Source organism: Carassius auratus, chromosome 32 (assembly GCF_003368295.1).
Source record: "Carassius auratus strain Wakin chromosome 32, ASM336829v1, whole genome shotgun sequence".
NCBI classification, from domain to species: Eukaryota; Metazoa; Chordata; class Actinopteri; order Cypriniformes; family Cyprinidae; genus Carassius; species Carassius auratus.
The window spans coordinates 3,660,536-3,684,328 of record NC_039274.1 but is presented as its reverse complement, the minus strand read 5'-3'; the positions used below and the strand labels follow the sequence as shown (position 1 = coordinate 3,684,328).

Here is a 23,793-nt window from a genome sequence, read left to right as displayed (position 1 = left end):
TCATCAACTGTCTTTAGTTTCATTCTAATTACCAACTCCTCAACTTTGGCCTTTTCTATGTACTATTTAGCAAAATCGTGCACATGGTTGAGCCAAGTTTTATCAGTTTATTTATTTTTAATTGTTTTTCTGCATTCTATTACATTATGTTTAGCGTAATTAATACCAAACAATCATCCTAACAGATGTTCAAGCATTGGAGGTAGAATATAATAATAATTTATTTTATACAAGAACATTACCTGTCTGGGAGTTCATTAAAGTAAATGAAATTTGATGTCAATGTTTAATAACACTTTTTTGTTATAAAAACTAAATCCAGAAGCAGCACTTACCGCTGTTAGTCGTTTATCCAAAAATATGCGTTTATTTGTTGATCAAGCTCTGTAAATAGCCATGACACAAAGCGAAAGCTCCATCTCCTCTCGGTAGATCAAACAAGTCACTTGTTGCACGTCTTGTTTTCAGACTAGTTTTACTTGTCGCGCACAGGCTATTGTAGAGCGTCAAGCCCCGCCCACACCCATCCCTCAACTCCGCCCACCCGCTGCAGCTGATTGTCAGAGCCTGATCTCAAGACACAATGCGAAGAAACGAACAGTTTTTTCGAATAATAGCTTTCACAGCATTCATATTGGATTTAGTTTTCTTGCTTTCTACAGCAACGTTTTGTTATGTCATGTACATGTAGGATATGTAAGTATTAGTAAGAATTAGGCTATTTCAAAATAAAACTACAAAAAGGTTGCTATATGTCTGATGCTATTAAAAACAAAAACAAATCAATAAAGAAAATTCAAGATGTTCCTTACGATTACTAATAATTTCTAGAAAAAAAAACAGCCTACTTATATTTGCCATCTGCTTTTATAGGGAAAAAATAATTACATTTTGCAGTGTTAGAATGAATATCATAATAAAAAAATGTAATTAAAATGTCAGATTTCTAAGCGCATTATGAAAACACAATACTGTGTAGGCCTACTACTGTATTTTCCTCTCTTGTGTATCTGAACTACACGAATTGTTAGACATTCACACTTAATAAATGATGCCCTGACAGCTCTTAGACTGACAGCGCCATCTAGTGATTGAGCACTGCAGACAACAGATTTACATAATGCATATGACAGGTTTATAAACACACTTCAACACCCCAGTGCCTGCACACAGCTAGAAAACTGATAGAAACACTATAAAAGGATAGGGCCAGTAATGTTAAGAGAACAACAATTACAATCAACTTCCTTGATATAAAACAATGCAACTGAATAAACTTCAACTAAACACAACTGATGATCAAGACAAAACTGTTGTACAGACAATGAATATAGGCCTACTAGTGAGCATTAAGATGCACAAGCTGTTTTCTGAGGGTGTAGACATTTAACAAATCTCATCAGATTTGGCTTTGACAGACACATGACTCTCCTCCCTCAATAAAACTTGTTTCTGACAGTTTAGACAAATGTTTCTGTTATACCTCCAAATGTATCACACTGAAGAAGAAAACCTTAGTATCAACCTCCTTAATAATAAAAAAAATTATATATATATATATATATATATATATATGTATGTATGTATGTATGTATGCATGTATGTATGCATGCATGCATGTATGTATGCATGCATGCATGTTTGTATGTATGTATGTATAATATCACCCCAAAATGCAAATTCTGACGTCACTTACTCATCCTCATGTCATTTCCAAGTTAGTAACAGAACTAATTTGTCCTGTAAATGTAACTATCCTTACAGGCCAAGCCAAGAACTAAGAGCAAAAATGAATTGGGGGTATCTAGTGTAGGCTCCTGGTGACTCCACCCTTTGTCATGGGTCTGCTGTGTTTTCATTTCTCTGTGTAGGTGCAATCGTTCTTGAAGCTGTGACTGTGGAGCTTCAGGGAAACACAAAATCACTGCAGCAGGTTCAGCAGGGAGCGCTGTCTGTCCCCGTCTGGGGATCCGAGGGTCCGGACTGGACCGAACAAAGAAGGCGTTGCAGTGTTTTCGACATAAGGCTTCATACTTTCATTCCGTTTGACATCTATAGAGTTTACATGTTAGTGTTATTATACTCAGGGTGCAATTTGTGAAAGAAAACGCAATGGGGATGATTTTGAAAACAATGAATAAATTATAGTGAAAGCAAGCAAAGAAAATCTAGGCTACATGATCAGAGAATATTATCACTGACTTCATTCTAGTGCGAGTTTAAGAACTCTTCCCCGTTAAACACTGAAGCTGTCTATACACGGTATGAGGATGAATCGCTTACTTACATCGTACGCACATGGCACATCTGATGATGAGAGAACAGGTGTAGAGTATTCAGTCACCGTCAACGAGCTCGCGCACTAAAATAAACTCCGGTGTTTCAGCGATGACTCATTTGAACGCTTCTGATTGGCCATTGCATTCATAAAGTTAATGGAATAGTGTGTGATTGGTTAAAATGCTCAACACTGTAAAAATACTTAAAAAGAAATGTGATGCAACATCTAAATGCATGATGCAGACACTTTTCATTTCATTTTCACTTTATTTTGTGACAGCCATAATAGATCATTTCCAATCTGAGGCCAGAGGAAAGCAAAGCCTCATCTAGCCTTACCCACACTCCAGCTGTTAGAATGATATAATAATTGAGTTATTATTTGATCTAGAAAAACGTTTAATAAATAGATTGGATATCTTAATTCTTGGTTATTGCAAAATTTCTTAATTTCTGTCAGCCTGCCACAAGATCATGCTAAATCGATTGACTAAATTTTCTTTCAGCTATTCCAAAGTTAGGGTTTAAAAATGGGCTTGAAAATTGTTCAAAATAACACTTTTTTTATATCAACCAATTAAACGAGGTGCGTAGCTTTAGAAAATGTTGATCATCGACCTCAGACTAAATGTTTAATGAACTATGCATTGTATGTTCATCTTACTAAAAATAGTAAAAACAGATGAAAAAACACTACTGTATGCTGAAATACTGTAGCTGTTACAATTACTGATCCCTGGGTGGTCCACTAGAGGGCATTCCTGCCCAGACTCTTGTACAGTCATGGCCAAAAATGTTGTGTTTTAAAAAGTTTGCTGCTTAAACTGTTGTGGTGTTCATTCACATTTTTTCTAGATTATTGTGTAGAGTGATCAGGTGCATATAAAAAAAAAAAATTACACAAAATTACCAGCTAACATTAAAGCTGTGGTAGGTAACTTTTGACGCTCTAGTGGTTAATAAACAGAATTGCTTGCGTCTTGCGGAAGAACATCGTAGCCGGAACTACTTCTCTCTGTTTATGTCTATGAAGAATCACAAAGTAATGGGTTACTCCGCCGCGGTACCCCCGAAGCAATCTAAAATAGTCTGAATATAAACACTTATTATAGGTGCACCCTAGTGATTCAGGACAAGCTAAAAACACGGTTTGGAAAATGGATTCATGATGTACTCGCTTATTATATACAAGTTACGGACCGCAGCTCTGATTGGTTGATTTCTTACCAAGAGCGGTCAGTAACTGCAAATGGCAATAGGACCACTGGGAGGAGCCAGAGGAGCTTGATTTTTTCACAGATTATCTGTCTCATATTCTACTGTCAGGACATAATGACAGGTTTAACAAATATGTGAAAAATATATTTTTTTACAAAAGTTACCTACTGCAGCTTTAATTGACTAATCATATCAGCAGCACATATGAAAGTGTGAATGGGTGCTAGTCAGGTTAACCACTATCATACTAATTAGATTGTAACAGCAGACTGATAAAACGAGAGAATAAAATCTTCCAGTCCTTGTGTTCTTGTTAGCAATGATTACCTTCGAAGTAACACTCCCATCATCGCTTTGCTTCAAAACTGCCTCACATGCAAAGAGATTGCTTCAAAGAATATTGCACCTCAAAGAACCATGTACCTGATCATCAAGAACTTCAAGGAGAGAGGTTTGACTGCAGTGAAGAAGTCTTCAGGGCGTCCCAGAGTGTCCAGCCAGAACCAGGACATCTCTCCTGACGAGTCAGCTACAGAATCGTGTCTCCAGCAGCTAGTGCACAGCTTGCTCAGGAAGGGCAGCAGGTTGGTGTGAGAGCATCTGCACACACAGTGAGGCCAAGACTTTTGGACAACGGCCTGGTGTCAATGGACAGGCGTATGTTATGGACAACAAACACAGTTGCATTCTATTGGTGTCATTTTAAATGCACGAGATCCTGAGGCCCACTGTTGTGCCATTCATCCACGACCATCACCTCATGTTGCAGCATGATAATGCACAGCCCCCATGTTGCAAGGATCTGTACACAGTTCCTGGAAGCTGAAAACATCCCGGTTCTTGCATGGCATCTCACCCACTGAGCATGTTTGGGATGCTCTGGATCGGCGTAACAGCATGTTCCAGTTCCTGGCAATATCCAGCAATTTCACACAGCAATTTTCCCCCGAATTAGTAATAAAGTAGCGGTGGCTGGGATAGATGTTAAATATCAATTCCAAAAGATGCAATCTAATCCTGTTTACATGAAATAAGCCTTCTCCCCAGCAAGTTTAAGTTTATGGACCTATTTCTATGACAACAACTCCAGGATGAGCTTCAAAGAACCATATAATCCAAGATCATGCCAAATCATCAACAATCAAATCCAGTTTACTAAGTTAGCGACGTACAGAGAACAAGCCCATGGATCAGGGTAACACTTTAGAATACTGTTTCTTTCTTACTGCATCACTAATAAGGAATTATTGAAGAACTAACAGGTGATTTTTCATTTACACTTAACTCACTACTGTTAATTACTAAGGAAGATGTGTTAACTAATTAGCATGTAATATAATTTTATGATTGTGTTAAGTAACAATTAGATTATCAATAACTAATATATTCTGTCAAACTTCCTGAAGTACTATTAGTTATCTACAAGTTAGGGTTCAAGAAAAATAACTATGAAATAAATACTACTAAACAATTATACACAAATAGTCAACATAATAATCAGGCTGTGGCCCACAAATCAAGCACTTGAGTAAAAGTACAGATACCCCAATAAAATATTACTTAATATTAAAATTACAAGTAGGCCTGTTCATTTTCAAAATTACTTGAGTAAAAGGAAAAGTACAAAGTTCTACTACAGTAACAACTTATAATAATGGAAATGAAATATGCATTTTACTTTTGATGATAAAATTTTTGTTAAATTAGTTTACATTAAAATGGAATAAAATATGCTGTATAAAGAAATGTTCTCATCTGAAATTAAGATACAAAGTTTATGATTACTTTTATAGTTTTTTTTTTAGAGTGTAAGTTTGATTTGATGTTTTGTCGAGTCAAAATGATGTAGTAATTATTATTTACTCTTTAGAATACTGTTTCGGGTTCTAAGTGATTCCTGCAGAAATATCTGATAATCCTTTATTAATTACTAAAGGATTCAATTTAATTTCACTTTAGAATAGTCCCTAATGTTTCAGGCTCGAAATAAATCATGCAGAATTATTTGATAATTCTGTATTAATTTCTAATTGGTTACCTGTATTTTCACTTTCCCTCAGTCCTTGCCTGACATACAGGAATTTAATGAATGGATCATATGATATATGCTGAGGAGGCACACATACAGTACTGTATATAAAATATAAAAACTAAGGTATGTTATCGCAAGGCACTTGAGTCGTGGTGGGGTTCCTATCAGAAGCTGATTTTTTACAAAACAATTCACTATACAGGCAAAACTTCTACAAAATGTTTTACATTTATTAATATTGCATTTTCATACTACTACTTCTACATATATGAATATAACAATTATATGAAAGGGTGACAATTCAATCAATGTAATTGTGTATAACTGTTCATTAGTAATTTCATAGTTATTTTTCTTGAACTTTAACTAGTAGATAATTAATAGTTCTTCAGGAGGTATGACAGAATACACAAGTTATCCATTAGCTAACTGTTACTTAACATATTACATACTGATTAGTTAAAAACATCTTCCTTGGTAATTAACAGTAGTGAGTGAAGTGTTCATGAAAAAATCACCTGTTAGTTCTTCAATAATTCCTTATAAGTTAAGCAGTAAGAAACAATATTCTAAAATGTTACCGGTAACAGCTGCAAATAATTAAGTTGCTTGCTATAGCTACATCCACATATTTTTTTTGATTAAAATTAGTTCATAATTAAAAATATTTTACAGTGAAATTTATATAATTTCAATTGATTAAGTAGGAATGTATGATTTCAAATTGTTGGAAAGTCAAGACCTCTGACACTGGACTGACTAAAATGCTAATTTCAAGGAGTGGATTTCAACTTTTAAAGAGAGCTACTTTTCATCCTAGATAACCTGCATGCTAGATAATAGTTTATCAACTACTCTAACTTTAAATGCATCACTTAAAAAGGTCATGGGACACCAACTGCACCGTAAAACTAGTATACTGTAATATAAGCAATACTATTGCATTAGTACCAGTTTAAAAGAATTCAGTTTAAGAATTTTTCAATTTGGTAAATATAAATGTCTGGTACACAGAACCATAACTTTGCTATTCAAATGTAAACCCAGTAGCGATTTCAATGAAAGGAAAAGAGTCAGCAGGAACGTCCTGATCAGATGCACGTCACCCCGAGAGAACCTTGTTTGTGGTCCAGCAGGAGAAGCCAAAATGCTCCTGTCAGCAAGCCCATCATGACACTCCCTCGCTGGGATGTCCCAGACAGCCAGATCCACAGGAAGTTAGCTCGCAAACATGGTGGTCCCATGCTTATAAAACATTGCCCATTTTTTTCTAGTTGACTGCAAGTAAACACTCCAGTGCATGGTTTTGATAAAGACAGGAAGGAATATGCACACATATGTCATGCAAACACACACGTAGAAAAGAAATGGGACAAAGCCTTCCCACCCAGCCAGAGGAGTTGGAGCGGCCTCTGGATGAGGTGTCGAGTTGGAAGGCTGACAGAGTCGGAATTGGCCGAGGTCTCTCCAGCTTTTAGCAACCTCTTCCCCAGTGCTGTTTCTGTCTCAGAGCAGATCTGGGGCCCAAGCCATCAGCACAGGACATATCCAGTGAGAAAGCGTCTCTCTTACACATGTACAGAGACATAATTTAGGACAGATGTGTAAGCCAAAGAGACGAGTACGGGGATTTCATTTAATTGGACAGCCAGGACTGATTTCACCGCATAAAAATGTACGGATGAGATGAAAAATTAGACATAACAGAGCAAACTGTTATTAGAGTTTCATGAGGTATAGCGGATGTTGCACTGTAAACCATTCACTACTACTGGGACAAAACAGGTGCTCCCATATTTCATAACTGACACAGAAATGGAAAAAAAAAATAATTTCATTAGGAAGCGAAGTCAGTTAACACTGGGAATACGTGGGAATATGCACACACCCCACGATGAAGGAGCATCAGTCAAGACTGTCATACTCCAGTGTTATTTTCCCATGACCATCCACTAGAGACCAAGTATGTTTGTCTTTCAGTCAAGTTAAAGACAGATACTGAACTCTTACAACTGAAATTCAAATCACTCTTTAAAGAAAATGATTTCACTCAGTGCAAAGATTTTTTTCCCCCAAACATTAAAAGCCAAAAAGACTACACCTTTTTTCCCCTTCAAATATTGCATTGGGTGTTTTCACACTACACTGAAAACAGAAAAGGGCTCCATAGTGTTTTTGAAAGAAAACGATGAACACTGTTTGTGAAGTTCTTTAAATAGACTTAATAGCAAAAAGTCCCTCAACGCAAAAGATAATTTGATGAATTAGAAACCAAACAGTTTTGGTTCCCTTTAACATTTTTAGCCATACCATGGAAGTCAATGGGAACTGCTTGGTTACCAACATTCTTCAAAACATCTTTATTTTCTATTATTATAAATGTTTTTATGTTCCACAGAACAAAAGTCATTCATTCAGGTGTGGAACAACATGAGGGTGAATAAATGATGAAAGATTTTTTAAAGCTTATTATTTGTATACGTTTAAAAATCCTTTGAAAAGCCCAGCACACGCAATTCCAAGCTTTGACTCAATCATTTAGATATAAGTGAAATTAATGTATTTTAATCCAGTTTTGCTGTATAAAGAAGATAAAAAAAAACAAAGGCTGAAAGAGGAAAATAAAGGCACATACAATTGAGTTGAAAAAAGATGGCACATTTATTGCTACATAAATGTTATATACATATTGTGTTTTCTGTTACAGAGACAGAAAAAAAAAAAAGAATTTGACTTCTTACTGCTGGTTTTCTGAGGTGCATTGACAATACCTTGAATTTTGACATGGGTACAAATCGTTCATCAACCAACAATGCAGACTGGACACAGAGATGGAGAGCTCGTACAATACCCCATACGTACTAGACTGCCAGCTACAATCCTACTTATGTTCTTAAGATGCTATCCATAGTCTTTTTTTATAATAATGGAAAGGTTATGGTAAATAACCGTACATTTTTTGTTTTACTATCTAATATAGTAAAATAAAGTAAGAAATTTTTTACTCAAAACTTTTGATTTCAAAAATCTAGAAAGAGTAATATTTAGAATTCAAGAAATGTTCTTACAATATTATTGTATAAAAGACTAACTATACTGAAAAATAAGCCAAATGTTTTTTTTTTTTTTTTTTTTTTTATCCTTTTCTGTTATGAGGGAAAGCATCAGGGCATACAGCAAAATCTAACATATCCAACAGAGGAAAACAGAACAGAAAAAAGAAACGGGGGAGAAAAACAGGCAAAACAAAACAACAGACAAAAAGATGACTCATAACCTTGATTCATTTTTTAGCCGGCAAAAATACAAGCTCTTGAATACTGAAATGTATAACAAGGCCACAAAGACTAGTGGATTTCACAATAATTTTGTTAAGGAAGGAAACTCTCCATAGAGCAAAGAAAGAGAAAATAATGCTGATGTTCTGAAATCTTTCCTTAAGTTTTGTTCTTTTGACTTTGTATTTGAGAGAGTGATTCACTGGAGAATGTGGCAGTCTTGTTTCAATGGTGTGTGAACACATGGAAGACAGACAGGGCAGAAAAAGAGATTCCAAGCAAGACTAAAAAAAAAAAAAAAAAGTTTTGGTCTTAAAGAAAAACGCATACTTTAAAAAATGAAAGTGGAGACTGCTGCTTGCTTTAGATTTACAAAGAAAACAAGTAACGGCTGAGAAAAATCCTGCTCCAAACTGGCTTTGTTCATCATTTCCACTGCTTGCTGATTTGAATGCTTCACAGCGTTTCTCTTTTACGAACAGACATTGCGCTCACATTCTGCTGATCAAGTATCAAGTATTTCAATGCACGAAGGGAAAGACAAAGCCATTCTAAGAAATTTAGAACATCCTTCTATTTTCACACGACAAATATACGCTGTACTATGAAGCCTAGAGAGTTGCTTTGTATACAATTACAAATAAACAAAAATAACATGTGGTTACTTTAAGTATCTCTCTCTCTCTCTCTCTCTTTTTTTTTTTTTTTAATAGTTAATGGTTTTAGAAAAACAAAAGAACACAAAACAAAACTTCAGTTCAGGCCAGGTGAATGAATGGTCTTCGTTTGAAATCCAACAGTGCCATGTCTCACGGTATAACAGAGGTTCCTCAGTACGGCTGTTCCACCAAATAAAGTAACGTGTCAATACAAAACAACTGAATCGGAAATCCCTCTTTCTCTTTACCCATAACACTATATGGCAAAGGAATCAAAAGGACGAGACTGCGTCCCCTTCCCCGTTTAAGACACTAAGAAATATGCAGGGAATGCTGGGGTTTTGTATCTTTCTGCTTACCGTATCTGTCCTGCTCACTAATGAGTAGAAACATGCCAGCTTGTGTTTGACCTTTGACCTTTCAGTAAAGCCAGAGTTTGCCGTTCCACCATCATCTCCACGACACAGGGAATCTAGTCGAAAAAGCACAGGCCGATCCCAATCCGCCTCATTCATAACTTTCAGTCTGTGACGAGGACTCGGAGTCATACAGAATTAGGTAGGTGTGGTTTCTCATGCTGCTATTTGTGGAATGAACGTATGATAAATATAAATAATATATTGTTTCTTTTTTCAGACACGGGGATCCTGGAGTCTTTTGAATGTTCAAACACCATCCGAATCTTTCGCGAGGGCATGGAATATGATCTGAATATGTTAATCTCATCGATTGGAGAGGCCCGACAGGAGAGAGGCTGCGGACAGCACACGACAAACTGCAGATCTACTGAAACGCCACCAGCTTCTCATAGCGATGTCAGAACGTTCCCTTTAAACACAGACTTACAGCTCAGTAACATAATAAATAGGAAAAAAAAACAAACAAAAAATAAAACTGTTACAATGCATTCGTCAATTCAGTTTAGGCACAAGGCAACTTCCACGTCCAGGGTGGAGGGGTGGTGACAGTCTCTGATTGTACAGCTGCGGCACACGGCTTGCAGACGGCGATATGTGCTGAGGGGCTTTGATGCTTGATTTTTTTCTCTGGTGGGCGGAAAGTCGCTTATCGATATGGGATGTCTTCACGGGGAGCTGGGCACTTGCCAGTTTTTTCTTCTATCTCAGGATTGCTTAACGGTGGAATTTTGCTTCGAGTGGTCTGTCTTTTCAAATTTGTGTCACAAACTGCGAGTCCTGTCCGCCCGTGGAAAGCAAGGTCACCGACTCTGTCTAACACACTCCATCGGGATCCATTTGATCTGAAAGTGAGGGAGAGATAAGGATACTGCTTATGGCCAGCTGTACTGACACTCAGATCACATTCCTGTGTGTGTGCAGCACCTTTCTAAAGTTAGGGCTTTGTACGAATAGTTTTTTTTTTTTTTTTTTTTTTTAGAAATTTATATTTTCATTTAGCAAGGATGCATTGAATCGATCATAAGTTAAAGTAAAGACATTCATAATAATAAATACTGTTCTGTTCAACTTCCTATCCATCCTGAAAGAAATGTATCATGGGTTGCACAAAAATATTATGCAGCAACTGATAATGCAGATTTATTTTTTTTCTCAAGCACCAAATTAGCATATTAGCTCATTATTTATTTTTTTGTATTTTGTATCAATTAAATGCATAAGAATCTTACAGAAACTACAATTTGAAATAGTAGTATAACTAGATACATCAGGAGTAACAAAATATCTTATTATAAAGTCCTAGTTTAAGCTGGTGTTATTAGAAATGTTCGTGAAGGAAGGCGGGCGAGGGTGCAGCTCGCTAGGTTTCGCAGCAGAGCTTGTGTCTCAGCAAAGCTAGGTGTTTCAACTACCTGCCCACTTTATGTCTCTGTGTGGAGCTGGTCGTGGCTTACCTGGCTGTTCACAGATGGCCCATGGGGTTGGATGTGTCTGTGAGGCCCGGGTGCACAGGCGGGTGGGCTTGCTGGGGGTCACCTGAAACCCCTGACACTTTCTCTTCCTCCCTCCTCTTAAGGCAGGCTGCTTTGGGGTTTAGGTTCCTCTCTGCACACAGGAGAACTCATATTATCTCACCATAGTTCATAATGAACTACTGTAAAAAAGAATTTGATAACACTTATACAAAGCTTTCATTGCATACAGCTCTTAAATATAAATTAGAGCTGTTGTCAAGCATCCTAGTATAATATTACTGATAAACCTGCCAGTGGAGATTACCATACCGACCTCAGAATCATGTTTACTGCTAATATTTCAGCAATCATGATGTGTCTGTTTAGAATCGGCACTAGTGATGCCAGATTTGTGAATTAGTAGCTATTGATCGAACTGTGATTTTGCAATAAGGTCTTCAACTTTTTGCAATTCAGTTTGCTACATTCAGACAGTTCACTCACTCGCACACACTAAACTGTTTGTTCCTCACACCAAAACAGGATAGTTTATAAGTCAGAAAACAAAAAATAGTGCTGGATGAGGTGGATTATTACAATGCAATGTATGATAAAATCGTTTGTCAATGATGAAGCTGCTCTTTATTGTGCATGCAGCTTGAGAACAACTCTGTATGGCAGGTAAAGACAATATATATCCATAATAGTGTAAAAAAAAAACACATGACACTGTTGACAGCATGGTCTGATGAAAGGCTAGAAATGGTCCTGGTTTTCGCATAGAGTTGATTACATTTGTTTAACGCTGCTATTTAAAAAATAAATAAATCTGAATGTTTTTGACTATTAATAACTATGATTCAATATTTTAATTGACTGACAGTCCTTATATAAACACAACACAACTGCATTCAGACAGTGCCTGACCTCTGACTTGCTGTTCGAGGCTGAGAATGACAGCGACGGCCTGGTGAAGAATGAGCAGTTTGGTCTGGGGCTTCTCGCTCTTCAGGTGCAGCTGACACATGCGGCCCAGCTCTTTGAACGCCTCGTTGATGTCCCGGACGCGCAGCCTCTCACGGGCGTTGTTGGCCATCCTCCTCTCTCGCTCGCGCTCTGCCTTCTGCTCAGGGTTCAGGTCCTCGTCTTCATTGATACTGCTGCAGAAACATTCACAACTCTCAGAACAATGTGGCCTCAACACCTGAACACTGCTTCTGTATCTGCTTGATGTGACCTCTAATTTCAAAACTACAGGCATTAAGACACCAGAAGTGCTGTTCTGTGCTAACAGTTAAGTCTGAATGTAGTTCTGATGGATTCACTGTCTCTGAGGTCAGTGTTGAAATGCTGAAGGACACTTTTCGAGGGAACGCTTTGAGGAGCGGTTTCCTTGCCTTGTTCGAGTGCTTCCCCGATTCTGCTTCATATCCCTTTTTTCACTCTCGTCGTCTGATTTGAGGTCGTCGGAGGAGTGGCTATCATGCATTTCATCTTTTTCATGATCCTCGACTTTCAGGTCCAGATTAGGAGCAACTTGACTGACCAGAGCGCTAACGAGTCCTGTCACACACAATGAAAGTACACAGATACTTAAACACTTGACATATAAAATGAAGCTTTTTGACTTGTTGTAAGCTCATGAAGCTGAATATGAATCATAACTGAAGAGGCAATACAAAAATAAAACAATAACTTAAAATAAACCGGCATAAAAAAAGCTTCCAACCTCTGAAGGTGTCTGCTTGGTGGTTGAGCTCCGAGCTGGAGGGGGGACCGGCGTTGGCCTGCAGGCTGCCGTGGTTGTTGTTCAGACTGACGGTCTCTTCACGATGAACAGAGCCCTGTCAGAACAGATAGCATTAAAAACACGAAGCAGAGAACAGAGCAAAACATCAAGAGTCCCTCTGATCATGAAGCCATCTGATCGGTGCCGGGAAAACAAAAGTGATTTACATTAAATCGGAGAGAGACAGATCTTAGACTTCAAAGCTGAGAGAGTCTCTGTGTCCCTACTGTAGAGTGTGACCTCCCCTCTGAAGAATGGAGTGCTATTCACACTACAAAGAACGACCTTCACAGCCCCAGATTTGTGCTCAGAGAGACACACGGCACTTCAGTCCTGAGCTCTGACTCTGTCCCACCAAAAACACTCTCATGTTGTTTTCATTTTGAAAGCCTGAGTCTATACTTTGAGAGGCAGGTTGATAGTAACATGACATTGGACGGGATGCTGCCCCGCTTCAGACTATATTGGACTTCAGAGGTAGTGGCAGAAGAGAAGCAGCGAACAACAGGTAATTTAAAAACATTTGAACATCAAGCACATAAATGTATATTGTATACTGTATTGTTTTGAATACTGTGTGTATATACACAATAGTTTTATTGCATGTCATGTTTTGTCTATAACTAACTCACCAAGGCTGCATTTATATGTATATATATATAAACTAAATAATAATAAAATAACTTTTCCAGTTCAATATATGTTCAAATGTATTTGATTCCAGTGATGCAAAGCTGAATTCTCAGCAGCATTACTTCAGTCTTCAGTGTCACATGATCCTTCAGAAAATCATTCTTATATTTTGACTGGTGCTCAAGAAACATTCTTCTTCTTATTATCAATGTTGAAAACAGTTGTTGAATAAAGCTCATTATTTCTGTGGAATCTGCTATACCTTTTTTCAGGATTTTTTTGATGAATAGAAAGTATTAAAGAACAGCATTTATTTGAAATGGAGAACTTTAAATACAATATGAATGTCTTTTTTCTCACTTTTGTTCAATTTAACGTGTCCTTGCTGAATAAAAGTATTTATTTCCTTACGAAAATGGGCAAAATATGAATTAGGACCTTGCACTGCCTTGGCTATGTCAGTCATGAAATTCTGAAAACAATATTTATTTCCCCTTGCACTGTGCAAAACTGTTGCATTGTGAACAGTAAGAGAGTTCATATATTTTGATTCAAGCTGACTTGAAAGATTGGTTTTATACGATTTTTAAATAGACACCCAGACATCATTTGTCAGCATTTATATGTAGAAAAACGTTCCAACTTTCCATCAAAATAAATGGCTAATTCACATCTGGACACAGCAACAATCAATCTGCTCTTTCATGCTGAACATCAAATGACAGTTTGACCAGCATTCGTCACTGGTGGCTTCCAAACGCATCTGGATTTGATCAATGTCCTGCCATGTGATTAGCGACGCAGCGGAGTAGAAACCGCTGCAGGCCCCTTCCACAGCCGGCGGGAGCACATGTTCGCCCACAATCTAGTTTCCTTTTTGAGGATCCACGGGATTGGGAGTCATGGCGAAAGAAGAGAAAAGAGAAGAAATGAGGGGGGTCTTTCCCCCCTTTTCCTTCAGGAATGCGTTCCTAAGTCACTGTTGGCCTCTGTTAACCTCCCCAGGCCCGAACCCCTTCCCCCACGCTCCAATCTCAGCCCCACGCTCAACAGGTGTCCAAACAACTCTTTGTCTGTGGCAGAAGAGGGGTGGAGGAGGGGGGTGCCAACCAAAGAAGGCAGCCATTTTCCTGTCTGGGCTTGATTACCATACAGCTGAGGGGCTCAGACACACGACTAAAGCGTCAGATTTCATGAGTTGTTAAAAAAAGAGGCGGCGGGAAAAAGAAAGAAAGAGGGGAGACCGAGAGAGAAAAGAGTGCGCCAAAATATAAGCACACTGGCTGTGCTGAATCAGGACCTTGTCTGAGTGTGTGTTTGGGTCGAGCCTGGAGCACAGAGCTCTGTTTGTGTGTGTATGAACACACGGTCCACTGACAGTAGTGTGACAGCTCCCGCGCAGACGAACTGATCGGGACACAACCACAGCACTGCTCTGTCTCTCTCTGCCTGAATAAAACGCACCTCTGTTCATCATGACTGAAAACAAGCCCAAGAGTCGTGAACATCACTTTTGTTACTATGTTGCAAAGCAGAAGAAGAAAAGAAGATCTTTTAAAGAATGCTGGCAACCCAATTATGCTAATGACCACTGACTCCACTGTATGGAAAAAGCACATCTCTCTCTATATATATATATCCACAGAAGAAAACCAGACAGGTTTAGAAGAGTGAGGTTGGCAAATAATGACAGAATTTGGATTTTTGGGTGAACAAAATGGACTTATTTATATGCACTTAATTACAATTTACATTGTTTTTATTGCACTGTATAATCTCTCATATATAATCTCAATATTTTTCTAATTGTGCATGTTGAGTATGTAAAACTTTGTATGACCCAAGTAGTCAATAAACAGTTCAATGAAAGCTTCACTAACATGTGATACAGCTTTCCAGACATTAACTGTCTGTTTGGAACATTAAATGAGAACGGGGGGTTGTTCATCTGGACATTTCAAAACTTTGTGGTCAACTAGACTCTCCACTGTAGTGGTCATTCACAAAAACATTTCTGAGTGTTGCTTTAGACTTCAGGCAAAAACAAAGAGGTCAGTGTCAGTTCATTTGGAAGCACAAAGTTGAAAGAAAATCCAAATGCTGTTTTGAATACAGAAAAAAAAGGCCATGATTATTTCCTATTATTGGGAAACCACTGGGAAAACTAATGTTGTGACTAATACAGCTGTGCACAAATCTCTCTGTAGAAGGGAATGAATGTCATGGGATAGTGGGGGAGATACAGAGTGCTTTAGTTTCAACGGGTCTCACACCACGCAGGTCCCCACAGCCCCAGCGAGCCACGGTGCGGAAATGTCTTCCAGACAGCCACTAATATACTAGATTCTACTGTGACTGCTTTTCCCATTCAGCCTCAGGAACGCAGCTCAAGGGGGAGAATGAGCTTCGGTCCAGCCATTACGCTTATGGAAAGTATGTGGGTTTAGGTTAAACTGCTCTCAGTGGAAAATAGTTCAGTTTCAGCACATGGCCGGGCCTTCATTTTAAACAGGTGGCTTAACTCTGTTTATTAGCCTATTTGGAGAAGCACAATGAAAAGAAACATACATTTCTCTCCCTATTGCCTGTAATAACTGGATGAGACTTTGACTTCGAAAGCAATGAGACAAGGTAAAAAGTTTTCTTCGAGATGGTGAAGTTTTCCTTACCATTTGTGCTGTTCGGTTGGCGACCAATCCAGAGGCTGGGAAACTGGTGCCGATGGCTGAGATTGGCCCGTTGTGCGCTTGTCCTAACAGGCTGTGGATGTCGCTGGACAGGGCGGCAGTGGAGCCCACGGCGTGATTCCGCAGGACACGGATTGCATCGTCCAGCCTGTCCTCCATCCGAGACTGAAACCAGCGATGGAGAACAAGGTGAAGTGGAGGGAGAGAGAGAAACAGAAACGTAAATGGAAACAAATATACTTTAAAGACATAGAATTATGAAATGGCAAACATTGAAAAATCAAAGGAACATTTGAAAACAGTGGAAAGGCTATGCCACTTATCTGTTGGAATAAACAACTAACTGCAACTAAATGGTAATTTTCATGTATTAACATCATCAAAGACCAATAAAAGATGAAATGGCAAATCAACAAATGCACAAAACAGAAAAAGCACAGCCAAATCATAAGAAAGGCGATGGCTGGATGGAAAAGAAGGACAGGACGTGACTATCTGAAGAGCGGGAATACCTCGCAGACATCTTTTAAGAAGGACATGGCATCCTGCAGATGCTCATGAAGCTGCTGGTGCACGCGGTTTTTCTACAGTCAGACAGGGAGAGGAGAGACACGTACAGTGAGAGACGAGACAGAAAGACTGCAGAGAGAAGCAAGCAGAGTTTACAAAAGCTCGGCAGAGAAAGAGGCCAAAGAATCGAAGCAGAGCGCTGAATGCCAACATCTTGGTACTTGTTCAGGTAACTAATTACAATGAGCCATGGTTCACTCTGCCGATCACAGCTCGTTCGCTGCTCATGGACAGTCCATAAAAATGCACTTGCAGCTGGCATACAAGTATTAGAGTAAATATTGATCTACACACCCCATAGTGTGAATGTATGACATGGGAAAAAAAGTGTGTGCATGTGTGTGTGTAAACTGATCTGCTGTTGAGGCTCAGCTCCCCGGTCGGCCCTGGAATCCCGCGGCAGTGGTTGAACGCAGCAGCTGCCAGCACCCCACCCCCATCACACACCCTAACCAATCCCTAACCACCCCACCTTCACACACCCCCGGACGAGAGAGGACAGATGGCAGGAGACACGCCTCAAGGGACGGGTATTGTTCGGTCCCCACAGCCCCCTCCCAGTCCCGCTTCTGACATTTGTCAGCCAGGAATGTCCATGTAAAGCTACCCCCTGCCTTCCAGAAGCAAGTCATCTACTGACACAGTGTCCATTAAAAAGTGCTCAGCGCCAAGGGGAGGAGGAGGAGGAGGGAGGGCGCTCTTACCAGAGAGTGAAGGGAGTTCTCATAGTTTGGGGAGGAAGGTGCCTGTCCGGTTGCGCGGGGCCACTGTGTTGTACCTGCGGACAGAGGAAGAGGAGCGTTTTAAGTCACTTGACACATTACAACAAGCTGACTTCATTACAAAAGGTGAAAAGTAATAAAACGAAACGAGTTAACAATTGACAACAGTGTTTTTTGCACCACGTGTTGACGTACGACGATGCAAAAAGCAGAGCATGAGCAGTATAGTTCATATTCTAGATGTAACAGGATGAGACCATGACTCCCTCTCAGATCTCAACTCGCACAAACAAACTACTGGACGGGGGGCGGGGATGTGACCAATCTCATGTCAGACGGTGTCAGGGAAAAGAAAAAGCACGGTTTTGCCACATTACTCAAGTAGCAGAATAAGATTTTATTTGGCTCGGTCACATTCTCAGCCCCCAGATGTTTCGCTTTTTTTTTTTTCTCCCTCCAAAATCCACTCAGTTGCTGGAAGAATTCAGTGATTGTGTTTTTGTTCTGTGGCGGTGTGTGTGAGGCTGGAAGGGACTATAATGAGGATGTAAATGACTTTGGTCTGGTCTCGGTCTAAACGTGTTGATTCTGACTGGCCATTAATCAGCACCGCTCTAAAAGAATGCACATCTGCTAATCACAAATCAAAACGCTGGTGGTGGGGGTCGCTTTCACTCCCTTCTATTACAAGTCTACTTCAAACCAACTGGCAGAAAATCCACTACAAATAAAGTCTTGTAATAAGACTGCATTGTACAATACAACAGACCAAGTACGCTTAATGTAGCATGACCCAAAGGAAGCCTTTTGACTTCTATACATGAGTCAGTTTAGGAGGGAGATCTCCACCGCGCACAGACTCAACCACTGACTCTAGGTGCTTTGTGGACACAACAGAGATTTCTTATTTTGCTGCTTGTCATAACTGCTGCGACAGGCCTGGTGTGGCCATACCTCTAGCTCTGCCAGCATAGCGAGAGTCTTTCTTCAGAAACAAATGGCAAATTTCATCCCGTGTGTGACAGGAAGTTGTGTAGTTAAAGGTTTTCCAACCGCTCGTCCTTTCCAAAGCAAACGCAGCTCTAATTTGAAGGAATTCACTTCCTAAAACCACAAAGCTCTCAGAAGCAGACTTTTATTAAGAGCCTATTAAAATGACTTTGGGGCTATGTGAAAAAAAGTGCAGTGTTTAATAAGAGCTCCTCACCGGCGGCCAGCTTGACAAATGAGGGTGGGCCGGTGTGGCACTCGGCACTCGGTGCTAGGGTCTAATTTGCTGAGACCTAGCTATGAGCGGGTTTAATGGCTGAATATGAGAACTAATCCAGAGAAACAGATGGACTTGAAACAATGTGCGCCAATCTCTAAGAACCATCTAATAAAATAAAAAATATATAATAGGCCCCACATATCAAAGGGAACTTTTTGTCATGAATTTTGGGTAGATATTGAATAAAATAAATGTTATTATTTTATATCTTATTTTTTCAATTTAAATATACACTACTGTTCACAAGTTTGGGGTCAATGACTTTTTTTTAAATAAATTTATTATTTTATTAAACAACAATGCATTAAATGTAAAGACTTTTACATTGTCAAAAAATCTGTTTCAAATTAATCCTGTTCTTCTGAACTTTCTATTCATCAGATATTCCTGAAAGCAGTTTCTTCAACAGTATTAAGCAGCACGACTGAAGAATCATGTGACACTGAAGACTGGAATAAATAAACTTACAGAACCCAAACATTGAAATGGTAGTGTACATTAATAGAAACACAAAATATGCAAAATAGAAAAACATATTTAAAAATAAGCACATTATTTACTTATTAAACATTTAGTCCATTTATATATTTAAAAAAAAGGAATTCTTCAAATATTAAATCATGAGGTGTGCTAGGATGACAGGAAGTTACATGGTAAGGTACAGACTGCTGAGTGGAGAGGAAGCCGAGTCATCCTCTCCCTCTCTTCCTCTCAGTCAGTCATGCTAATAAACGAGGATCTTTGCAGGCCGGTCTGTCATGGACAACAGCTGTGTGAGGAACAGGACAACAGCTGAAGCTAAGGAGTGGGACAGACACCCACACAGCTGTCACCACTATATCAATGAACACACACACACACACACACACACACAACTGCCCTCTCACTGAAACAACCCGCTGAGAAACTGACATTTGTAGCACCTCGTCTCTGTCTATCCCTCAGCGCTTCAGAATATTTGTTCATTTTCAAATGATTGTGCATTAGTCTCCCCAGGCGCAGATAAAATCCTCACAGTGGTCAGTTATCTGTCCACCCCTAACCAGGGCGTTACTCCCCGACACCATCTTCAATCTCAGCAGCTGAGGGACGCTGTGTGTACTCAGTTACGTGAGTATACAGGGGATGCAGCTACAGTGGACTTTTTGATGGACATATACACTGACCAAATATTAAAAAACAAAGTGGACAGCATAGAAGAATGTGTTATTTGGGAACGACCTCTAAGAATACTTCAGACGGACTGACAAGCTCTTACATAAATGTAATGCTTGGCAGACTTTAGGTCAGTGACAGGATTTTGTCTAATGATATGGAAACAGAACACATCAATATATATAAAAAAGCTATATTTTTAAAGATGTGCAGTACCACTCCAAAAAAATTTTTTAAGGCTTTTGAGTCTCTTATCCTCACCAAGGCTGCATTTATTTGATCAAAGTTACAGTAAAATAACGGTTACATATATATAACATATAAATAAACAAATAACATTAGCACAAACAAAATGTTTAAGGTTTCAAACGAAAGACTAATTATTAAACAAATATTGTTCAAAATGAAGACAAAATTATTTCTGAAATGTACCAGTAAAATTTTGTGGATTATGTCCATACCTGTGTTTACTCTAATAGGACACCACATACATACTAAAAATGACTTTGGGATTCATTAATTAATTAATTAATGTAGGTAAAGTGATTTCTTTCTTGCTTAAAATACTGTTTTATATGATCCGCAGATTCATATCTATTTAAGTGAGTCCAAATACTTCTGAGGACCACTGTGTGACTGACTGGTGAGCGTGTGGCATGGAGAGAATGTGTGTGTGTGTGTGTGTGTGGGGTCAGAGAGGCAGACTGGTGCTCTACCTGCCCTTCCTGTGGGGCCGCTGGCCGTCACCACTGTACCTGCTGAGCCAGCTCCCGCCTGAGCCGTCAGAGGAGAGAGAGAGCCCACTGGAGTGGAGGGGTTCGAGGGGAAACTACTGCTGGTGTGGTCAGGAGAATAAATCTGCAAATGAGAACAAGAGAAAGAGAGAGATCAGTCTGTGAGAAAGCACGCTCAACCTATAAAACCTGCAACCTGTGGTTTCCCTCTCCAGCTTTATGGCCGCGGTTAGCATCCTTCAGTCTGTGCTCAGCCAAAATTGGCTCATCAATTCTGCTGATTTTACAAGGGGAGCAGCAGTAAAAAAAATACATATGGGCCTTTAACAGCCTACGCCGCCCTTTACAACGTCTGCAGCAAAACACTGGAAATGCTGCGAGACACCTGCAGTCCAGCCAGCGTTCCCTGGCTCTCGGACACATCTGTGGTTGTTATTAAGTCAAAGCCTGGGCCCACGCCACACACCCGCTGCATGCTGCACATCACAAGTGAAACCACATGAGCACAAAAGATCAGAAACCCTGCAAGAGAGCGGGAAAAAGGCTAAACAAACTGCTGGTAGTAATTCACATTAGGGGTTGGCGACATGTCCAAAATCGTACAGTATGCCGACAGTACAGTGATTATCAAATGTTTTATAAGCCATCGTAACGGTGTCTGTTTGGTTTTATTTAGGGTTGTGATCAAAATGAATTCAGTCATTAAAAAACAACAACTGAAATAAAGAATGAAAGAATACACCTCAGTGAAAAACAAAAGACTCAAAACAGTAACATATTATAAACATGTATAGTCAAGCCACGTTAGAAGCCACTGTAAAATACGCTCGATTCTGCCTCCATGACGTCACTTCTAAAACATGATCGAGAGGAGATGGAATAGAGAAAAGCAGCTGGATGATGCAGAGAAAGAGAAAAGACATGGTCGTTAATCTCTCTTTTTGGAGCTCATTAGAGTGAATGAGTCTTGCCCGTGGCTGTGTGGAGGGGCGTCTCTGGCTCATCTTCAGTTATGGATGAGAGGTAATAAAGCCTCTCTCCCTGCCTGCCCAATAAACAGGGACCGAAACCGGCACAGAGCCCTGCCCACACCGTAATAAACAAACAGATGCCACCAAGAAGAAAGGCCTCCAGCCTTTCCCTCGTAGTGCAGAACCACTGACTGGCTGGCTTTTTCCATTTTACCAGTGAAGTTTGTCTGAGAAACCCATCTCCAAACAAATTCTGTCTTCGAAACTAGAAAAGGGATTTTTTCGGTTAAGCCAAATGTCAGATCATCCCTGCCATGCTCTGCATTCTGCTCAAATGGTTTTCACTCCCATAATGGAAACCACTATGAAACATTCAGGTTTTTGATCCCAATTATCTGGCAGGATTTGAGAAAAACAGCTCTAAGTTGCGCTCCATCACTTGCAGGGGATCATGAAGTCCATTTGACTTAAAAACACATCAGAATGCAGATACTATCTTTATTAATCTTCTTATTAAACCCTGAATGCCACACTTTTGTGTTTCAATCAACTCTGCAAATCCTGCCAGGGGCTTTAGTGCATTCATCTCTCAGAGTAGAGAGAGAGTGATATACAGAGAGATACAATGAAAGAAATCCTCTGCCATATTAACAGATATTTACTTGTTTAAGAGAACCTTTTATAAAGCATGTTTTCTCATTTAATGCAAATATCTTACAAAAAAGCTGACTGAAAAAAATTATGAATATGAATTTCATAATTCAGTCTTAGTATTTGGTTTGTTTAGCTTCCATTTTAAAAAAAACAGAAACACTTTAGTTGCATGAACTCCACAAGTTCAAGACTTTTTTTTTCAAAAAGCATCTTGAGCTTCAGTCTAACCAGCTGTACAAGGAGCCACATGATCAACATCACTCATTTACTAACTTCATGAGTAGCCTCGAAATGGTAAAGAATCCCAAATATATATAATACATTTCATGTCAGTACTATAACTTTATTTCCAGACTTAAATTCAATCGAGTCCCAATTTTGTTTGTAGTCTCTAGCAATACGTTTCAAGTGTCCCCTACACCCCCAAGGGTGTCCCCTACACCCTTGTGCTTCAAGACCTCTTATAGTCATGAGTCCTGACCTAATGAGTTGAAGCGGGGCATTCGGAGCGTCCTGGCCAACTTCTGCTGTATTTCCAGTGTAACACCACTCATTTTACAAACAACAATCAGATCTCCGCCTCCTCATCAGTCACGCTGCTCTCCGCCAGCGGGGGCCCAATGAGCACAAATCCTCCAAAAGGAACCTAAACAAAAGTGGCACAATGGGCGGCCTGCAGAGCCGGGCCGCAGCAGTTAGGACGTTTCCCCCTCCCCTCGCCCCTCCACCACACCCCAGCCCGACCGTGTCCGTTTCACTACAGCTTTATCATGCTAATAGAATTGAGTCTGCAAATACAAAAAGACTTAATTTGTGATTATCTTTCAGCCGCACTGTCTTGTGTTTGTTTGTGTGCCAGAGTGTGCTCTCTTGGCCCGGCAGGCCTCACCCACAGTATCTTATTACATTATTATTGTTCTCTCCTTTCTTTTACCCAATAAAAGAGCAGCAATTAGGCATCTAATTTCTCAGAAAAGGAGGGTGCTAGGACCGTTCCGACATCAAAAGGTTAGAAAAAGCTTGTCCTTGTCCTCGCCAGAGAGGTGAGTCTACGGCTCCCATCCGAAACAGTGCTGAATCAGTCCAGATGTGCTCCTACTCTTTAAAAAAAGGCTCGTTGTGACTTACTGTAGGATAAGCAAGTCTGCAGGATTTTTTGGAGCTAAATAAGTCTTTAAGTTAAGCTCGGCAAGTTTTAGAGGTTACTGTAAGCTCCAGTTTCAGGGACACATTAGGAACTCGCACGAATGCTGGCACTCATTATCCAA

The 23,793-nt window shown here is 39.5% G+C and overlaps 2 protein-coding genes across 10 annotated transcripts in view; both read right to left on the bottom strand.

Annotated features, from left to right (window-relative positions):
- The window catches only part of LOC113051369 (cingulin-like protein 1), a 32,086-nt gene extending 31,622 nt beyond the window's left edge, over positions 1 to 464 (bottom strand). The window contains exon 1 of the mRNA XM_026215058.1: positions 336 to 464. The gene's annotated coding sequence lies outside the window, so the exon portion shown is untranslated. The remainder of the gene's footprint in view (positions 1 to 335) is intronic.
- Positions 465 to 8,172: 7,708 nt separating this feature from the next.
- The window catches only part of LOC113051367 (transcription factor 12-like), a 111,333-nt gene continuing 95,712 nt past the window's right edge, over positions 8,173 to 23,793 (bottom strand). For 3 of the 9 annotated variants that reach the window (XM_026215049.1, XM_026215053.1, XM_026215054.1), the window contains 9 exons: positions 20,883 to 21,024; positions 17,724 to 17,797; positions 16,962 to 17,033; positions 16,432 to 16,614; positions 13,070 to 13,184; positions 12,738 to 12,903; positions 12,268 to 12,500; positions 11,341 to 11,491; positions 8,173 to 10,728 (listed from right to left, as the gene is read on the bottom strand). In XM_026215049.1, the coding sequence (XP_026070834.1) occupies positions 11,349 to 11,491; positions 12,268 to 12,500; positions 12,738 to 12,903; positions 13,070 to 13,184; positions 16,432 to 16,614; positions 16,962 to 17,033; positions 17,724 to 17,797; positions 20,883 to 21,024 (1,128 nt within the window). In that variant the 3' untranslated portion in view covers positions 8,173 to 10,728; positions 11,341 to 11,348. The remainder of the gene's footprint in view (positions 10,729 to 11,340; positions 11,492 to 12,267; positions 12,501 to 12,737; positions 12,904 to 13,069; positions 13,185 to 16,431; positions 16,615 to 16,961; positions 17,034 to 17,723; positions 17,798 to 20,882; positions 21,025 to 23,793) is intronic. The other 6 variants (XM_026215050.1, XM_026215056.1, XM_026215051.1 and 3 more) reach the window with 3 other exon arrangements.